General features: G+C 34.0%; 1 protein-coding gene across 3 annotated transcripts in view; it reads left to right on the top strand.

Annotated features, from left to right (window-relative positions):
* Positions 1-302: 302 nt before the first annotated feature.
* The window catches only part of LOC134699434 (phospholipid scramblase 1-like), a 29,321-nt gene continuing 21,612 nt past the window's right edge, over positions 303-8,011 (top strand). For 2 of the 3 annotated variants that reach the window (XM_063561032.1, XM_063561031.1), the window contains exons 1-4: positions 303-392; positions 3,447-3,605; positions 5,286-5,438; positions 6,542-6,673. In XM_063561032.1, coding sequence (XP_063417102.1) covers positions 3,596-3,605; positions 5,286-5,438; positions 6,542-6,673 — 295 coding nt within the window. In that variant the 5' untranslated portion in view covers positions 303-392; positions 3,447-3,595. Of the gene's footprint in view, positions 393-3,446; positions 3,606-5,285; positions 5,439-6,541; positions 6,674-8,011 lie in introns of those variants that run through there. The other variant, XM_063561033.1, reaches the window with a different exon arrangement.

The following is an 8,011-nucleotide window of genomic DNA, read 5'->3' as shown; positions in this document are numbered from 1 at the left end:
TCTGCTTTTTCGTATCATTGTCAACGACGGGAATGGGTAGATAATGGGTATAGTGCAATAACTAAATAAACCGCCCGGTTAATGCATTTCTTTGGAAAACCTCGCTAACGTTCATTCATTATTTATTTTTCATATTTCAAAATTAAGTAATGAATTTAAAAAATAACAGAAGTTACAACGTTAATAGCATCGGAGATCGCAAAATACCATCCATATGCTTCAATGTCATAAAATTCGCTATAAATAGCCAAGAAAAATCAATACTAGCAAGTCATGCTATTTTTAAAGGTATTTCTATAGGTAAATTGGATATGCATTCAAAAATATTGTGAAAATACAAATAGCAGTCTATTTATTGACCTTTTTGTAGAACAACTGTAAAACAGTGACATGTAAGTGATGATTTTATTATACTTTGGTTTGTATAGTTCGTTCTTATGTTGTACTGTTATACCTCTGTCCCCGGTTAGGGGGAGGGTTGGGATCCCGCTAACATGTTTAACCCCGCCACATTATTTATGTATGTGCCTGTCCCAAGTCAGGAGCCTGTATATTCAGTGGTTGTCGTTTGTTTATGTGTTACTTACTTTGTTTTTTGTTCATTTTTTTTACATAAATAAGGCTGTTAATTTTTCTCGTTTGAATTGTTTTACATTGTCTTTACATTGTCTTAAAATAACCCATATGGTCCATATACATATATTGTCCAGTTCGTCCTAAACCGTATGAGTATACTCATAATGTCGGACCGTACCATAGGTGCTTGAGGACAGGATCCTGTAATGAGCCCCCCATAGTCCCCCCTTATTATCATAAATCTCAGATTTTTTAAATAAATATCACTTATTTGTACCACATATATACTAATATACCATATTTTTACTTTACGCATGTTTACTATCAACCTGAATCTCGACTATATATATACTAATTATATACCATATTTTTACTTTAAATATGCATGTTTACTATCAACGTGAATCTCGACTATAGAGCGAAGTGGGGGACTATGCGGGGGGGGGGGGGGGGGGCTCATTACTGGATCCTGTCCTCAAGCACCTATGGACCGTACGAGTATACGCATACGGTCAAAATACTCATATGGTCAAGCCTTTTATTTGAACTGATAATTTTAAAGAGGAGGCATGCTGTCAAAAATAGTATAATAATCTATATTTTTGTATTTCTTGCAATTCTACTGTAACATGTCTATCATTTTGTATAAATTAATATGCCTGTCTGTCTGTTTGTTTAATTTTGTTTTGTATTTTAGTAACAATCCTATTGTTTGGATTTTAGACTAATAAAATTCTTATTCTGATTTGTATTCTTATTCTTATGGTCTGAAACATATTTACATTTTAAAATTTATAACTTGGAGAGATTTAGAGCAGATACAAGCATATCTATTGCTTAAAAGAGGGACGACAGATACCAAAGGGACAGTCAAACTCATAAATCTAAAATAAACTGACAACGCCATGGCTAAAAATGAAAAAAACAATCAGAAAAACAATTTGTACACATGACACAACATAGAAAACTAAAGAATAAACAACACGAACCCCACCAAAAACTAGGGGTGATATCAGGTGCTCCGGAAGGGTAAGCAGATCCTGCTCCACATGCGGCACCCGTCGTGTTGCTTATGTGATTACAAATCCGGTAAATAGTCTAATTCGGTAGGTCAAATTCATGAAAGGGAAGGGGAGTGTAGTTACGACGTAAGGAACATATCCGATATCATTTGTGAAACGGTTATTCCATAACGATCAACCAACTCGTGATGGCGTCCGTAAAATTTACGAGGGGATGATTTCAACTTCACCATTTGGAACTCTTGGTTTAAAATGATTCAGGTTTTGCTCATTGTTGCAGAACTCATTGTGACCTATAGAAAATCGAATCTTCGACCTTATAATCAGTAAATATATACAAATAAGTAGATCTAGTATGATTGACAACGAAACTGATATCCACCACAGTTAAAAATAAACTGTTTGTAAGCAATTATAGGCAACCGTACGGCCTTCAACCCATATCGTATAATTGGCTATAGAAGTCACCCTCGTGAAAAAACCGAAGCAGTTTAATTGAGAAAACTTACGGCCTGCTGTATAACACTGAATTAATTTACGAAAAAACAAATATGACAGACATAAACCAACGGCAACTTCTGAACTACAGGCTCCTAACTTGGGACAGGTATATAAAATGTGGTGGGTGTATAAACAAGTTTGAAGGCGTCAACCTCCCCTACCCTTCTACAGTGGTGAAACAATACAACATAAAATCAAATTATAAAATAAGTAGTAATATATGTCATTTGGTCCCTGGTGGAAAGTTTTCTCATTGGCAATTATACCACATCTCCTTAGTTTCATATTGACTCATCAAATAGCAGAAATGCATCTAACAAAAAAACACAGACAGGTCGTGACGGGGTATTTATACATTTCTAAAAACAAAACAAACAAAAAACACAAAGCACAGTTCTTAGAGTACTCTGAGTTACTGAAATCTTGTTCAAGGTAAATAAAAACTAATAAAAAAAATCATGTATCTAACACTAAAATATCAATCAGTTCACATCCAATGGATTTAGTGTAAATACGTCATACTTTACAGTCAGAGAAAAATACGACCTTGTGCAATGCCAAGATACAGTTATTGACTGTAGAGCCAAGATTTGTATACTAGTATGTACATAAAATAAAAATGATAATAAGTTTGATTATAATTTCCTGATAGTAAAATGAATATTTATACCAATACAAACAATACTCAAAGATATAATTACAGTGTTGAAATGGTAATATTCTTTTAGAATAAGTTTATTTCAATGATCGAAAAGTTTGACCGGATCGTTTCTAAGTTTCTGGGCTCGATAAACAAAAGCGCAGTAAAAATTAGGATGTGTTATCCCGTTTGAAATAAGGGGGCTACCATTTGATTGTTAGGAGAGGGGGGCTAGGATGAAATTTGAAATACGGGCAGGACAGCTGGGAGTTCTTATTTAGAAAAAAAACCAGGATGAGGTACTTGACAAAAAAAAGGCAGGATGACAATTAATGTAAAATAAGTCAGGATAAACTTAAGAAATATAAGACCGAATAGCGAGAAAAATAACGCAGGACAAAAATTACAAGCCGCCCCCTTTTTCCCCCCAATAAAAATCAGATGGTAGACCAAAGTTTTCTACAGATACAACCAATTGCAAACTTCAAAATCTAATCTTTATATATCTATAGAAGTATTAAGTAAAGGATTTATGTAATTTATGGTAACGAAAATCCTTAAATGACTTAATAATTTACCAGTTTCTGAACTACTAGTATATAGATTACTTAGTGAAATCCAAAACGTCACAACAGACACGGGCATAGCGAACAAGTCGAATGTCAAAGTACATACGTACTACTATTTGTATTATCTTATAATTGCAGGTATCTTCCATGAAGATTTCAGTATCATATGAAGTATGTCGATTCAACCAAAATGTATGCATAACAAGAGGAAATGACCATTCGACCATTGCTGTCAACGATCGAATCAACCTGAATTTTGTCATAATAACGTGAATTACAGAACAGTAATGGAAGAAGGTACATCTTGGTTTTAAATGCTTTTTACTTAAAAATCAACCAAAGTGTTAATAATTATGTGAGGTGCAGAATGGGGTTTACAGAAAAAAGAATAATGACGAAAAAAGATAATGAATAGAGAAAAATTAGCAAAATATATAAAGTACAGAGAATAAGTGGGTGCAAAGGTGTAAAGAACAGAGAATAACGGGGTGCAAAAGTATAAAGTACAGAGAATAAGTGGGTGCAAAGGTGTAAAGAACAGAGAATAACTGGGTGCAAAAGTATAAAGTACAGAGAATAAGTGGGTGCAAAGGTGTAAAGAACAGAGAATAACGGGGTGCAAAAGTATAAAGAACAGAGAAAAATGGGTGCAAAAGTATAAAGTAGAACTGTGGAAAATATAATAATAGAGTAATACAATACTGATTATAAAACTAATGATGTGGAGAATAAAACAAAATTTATCGTATTCCACAAAATTTCAATTGTAAAATATTTTCTTGAAATTTTACAAAATAATTGTTATTGTTTAAGATAAGGAACAAATCAAATCAAATCATTTCATTGGTGTAAAATCCAAATATTGATAAGGAACATTGCTTTTAAAATCAAAAGAAAAACACAAATGAAAGTCCCGTATCAATACCCTGTTCTGTTGTCTAGTGTTATAGAGTAAAACTGTCTGATAGAGGAAAAAATACACAGAACAATAACAATACTTCCTTGCTTTTAAAAAGATTAAACAGTTAATATATATACTTTTCTATTTAAAACTTCCAGGGTAGCAATTGATTTAAATTTGATATTGATGAGAATATTTCAAAACAAAAGATATAAAATATTTAGTAGCTATTACATGTAGACATAAGTGCTCCATTTGTATTTGACTTTATAACAATACGATAAGTTTCATTTTTTTTCTCACAAATAATTTGACAGTTGTGAGCATGACGTGAATGTAAGCCGCCATGTCGTGAGCATGACGTGAATGTAAGCCGCCATGTCGTGAGCATGACGTGAATGTAAGCCGCTATGTCGTGAGCATGACGTGAATATAAGCCGCCATGTCGTGAGCATGACGTGAATATAAGCCGCCATGTTGTGAGAATGACGTGAATGTAAGCCGCCATGTTGTTTGTGTATTGCTACGAAATTAGTCCAATGAACCGAAATTATAAATAAGAAGATGTGGTATGATTGCCAAAGAGACAACTATCCACAAAAGACCAAAATGACACAGACATTAACAACTATAGGTCACCGTACGGCCTTCAACAATGAGCAAAGCCCATACCGCATAGTCAGCTATAAAAGCCCCCCCCCATAAGACAATGTAAAACAATTCAAACGAGAAAACTAACGGCCTTATTTATGTAAAAAAAATGAACGAAAAACAAATATGTAACACATAAACAAACGACAAACACTGAATTACAGGCTCCTGACTTGGAACAGGCACATACATAAATAATGTGGCGGGGTTAAACATGTTAGCGGGATCCCAACCCTCCCCCTAACCTGGGACAGTGGTATAACAGTATGTCTAAAAATGCAGCGTACAAACACTTTCGGAATCACCTGTTTTCTTTAATTATTCAAAATAAAGCAAATTATCAGAATTAGTATCATCTGAGTATTTATAAGTCTTCGTTGTGGAAAGAAGTACTAACTATTTAAAAATATCGTTTTGTTTGACAGGTATTCAAGAAAGACAGAAAATGTCTTACGCAGTAATAAGACCTTCAAACCAACAGAATTCCTCATATGTTCCTGCAAAACCTACAAATAAAACAGAATCTTCATCCAGTACTGTTTCTAAGCAACCAGTGATAACTACCAGAAGACCCCCAGGTAATAACACAAAGTCTAATGCAAAACTGTAATCAACTTTATAAAAAGTGAAATAAGCTATTTTATAAAAGATAAGACGAGGATTATTGCCACAGTGAAGACCAACACTTTTTTGACCGTTTGATTTGACTGTTTGATTTGACTGGTTGATTTGACCGGTTGATTTCGTGTCGGTTGGCTAAGAGCGGCAGGAGCAGCTTATGGATAAATTGGTCAGGGCTAATTTTTCAAATGCATTGATTGTGCCTATATATATGGGAAACGCATCTGGGCTTACGGGATTGAGCCGCATGGGTAAATGCCGTTTGACTACCGTTGATGACCAAACTGCACCATATGTACGGCCACTGAAGCCTCATTTAAGGACAACAGCAAACAAGCATTAGCCTTTCAAAAAGGGCTATAGTCGACTCTTAGCTGATGAAAATGGAAAGTGCTCTCGCTTTGTAGATAAATTCATTTACTAGAATAGCCACGTGCATCAATCAACAAATTTTACCACACACGTGAGGTTACACGTTATGGAGTAGTATATATCGTTTAACGTTGTTGTTTACGAAACTCCAGAAGATTCGACTATTTATAGATAAAAGTTACATGTGTACCAATATCATGAATATGCATGATTGATGACCGGGCAAAATCTAATTGCTAATATAGAGAGTACAAATCCGATGCTCTACGGGATTGAAGGACATTTACTAGGTTTGGATTGTCCTAACCAATCAATAAATTTGGATTATTCACGTCTCGTAATATCTTCCAATCAGGAAGCAAGAAAAATTCACGCACTAACTGTGCATCGTTCAATTCTTAATATCGAATCATATGAGTCGATAATGAAATATTTTGTCAATTAAATAATGTAGATATTCTGCAAATTAGGTCACATAATTAATTATAAATCTGACAAAACACGAGGATCCCTAAAGGTCTTTAAAAAAAGGAACAGAACGTTGTTGTGTTACGCTATGGTTCGACAATTGGGTTTAAAGTAGTTCGAAATTTCCTCTTGATATTCTAATGTTAAAACATATTTTTCTTACATTCAAGTAATTAATCATATTGAACGCACATAACTTCTTTAGACTTGTTTTTAAAAGCTTTTGGTCAGATTGTAAAGAAACAAGTATGGGTAGAAGAAAAGCCGACCATTCCTGGTGTACTCCCGGGACTGCAGTACCTTACATCTCTGGATCAAGTTTTCGTCAAACAACATATTGACATGATGGAAGGTAAGACAAGAGATTTCCAAAAGATATTTAAACTTCAGGAGCCTGTATATAGTGGTTGTCGTTTGTTGCTGTACATCATATTTGTTTTTCGTTCATTATTTTGTACATAAATCAGGCCATTAATTTTTGTCGTCTAAGTTGTTAATTGTGGTGCCATTTGGTCTCTTATGGAGAGTTGTCTAATTGACAATATCCAATATTATTTTTATAATGACTTTAAATTGACTTTTGTTTTTTTACATCCAATCTTTTATGGTAATGTTCTATACAAAGCTAAAGAATTTCATCATTCACCTCATAATATAACTAAACCTTTAAACAGACTTATTTAAAGAAGGGAAAAATTTTGATACTGTTGTCAGGTAATTAATATTTTGGTATTAGTTTTGATTCACTCATAGGGTCTTTGCATCAGAAATAAACATGCTTATTTAAAAACCGATTATTGGCATCATACGGATTATGTTCTTCCCATATATTTTATGATGGTATGATACTAAATCTTTAACAGGAGGGATTGTGCTTGATTTTCATATGATGAAGACATACTATTTCACTCAGTTTAACTGCTAGTAATCATTTGTTGATATATATATGTGTCATTGTCATTTTGCTTTGGGTCTTATGTTACTTATTCTGACATCGGACTTACAATTTATTTTAACTGAGTTTGGTCGTTTCAGAATCTAATGCATCCTGGGTAATATTTTCGAAAGCGTTCACCAATGAAAGCGTTTTGATTAGTTTAAAACGTTATAAACAATGGAAATTCAACCAATGACGTAACGTTGTTTTCACTTTGGGGTACGAACAATTAGATTACCCATGATGCTCTAGTGTGTATAGCTTTGTGTTTGTGTATTTTCCATTGGCTAGCGGTATAGAGGCTGGTTGAGATCTCCAAAAATAAGTTAAATAGCGCCGTATTTTTGCACTGGTCTCGATTCAGGAACCTCTGTCCTTTGTCAGTCTTGTATGTTTTTAAAATTTTAGTTCATGTTTTTATTTAAAGTTTGATGTTACTCCCATTTTTGGTTAGGTGCCATTGGAAGCCCGCCTCAGGGTGCGTGTTTTTCTCGCTATACTATGTTAAGACCCATTGGTGGCCTTTGACTGTCTTTTGGTCGAGTTGTTGTCTCTTCTACACTTTCCAATTTTCCATTCTCAATTTTATTTACTCTAAACGCTGTTAACTACACAGATCCACGAAATCGTTCATCGACGTTACTGTTCCATGAAAAATGTAGTGACTCATTGATTCTTGTTTCTTTAACGTTCAGATATGTTATACATGTTCACGACTAGAAGAATTAACAAATAATACATAATGTAGGTCAT

Source organism: Mytilus trossulus, unplaced genomic scaffold, assembly GCF_036588685.1.
Source record: "Mytilus trossulus isolate FHL-02 unplaced genomic scaffold, PNRI_Mtr1.1.1.hap1 h1tg000070l__unscaffolded, whole genome shotgun sequence".
NCBI classification, from domain to species: Eukaryota; Metazoa; Mollusca; class Bivalvia; order Mytilida; family Mytilidae; genus Mytilus; species Mytilus trossulus.
This window is presented reverse-complemented; position numbering and strand designations above follow the sequence as displayed.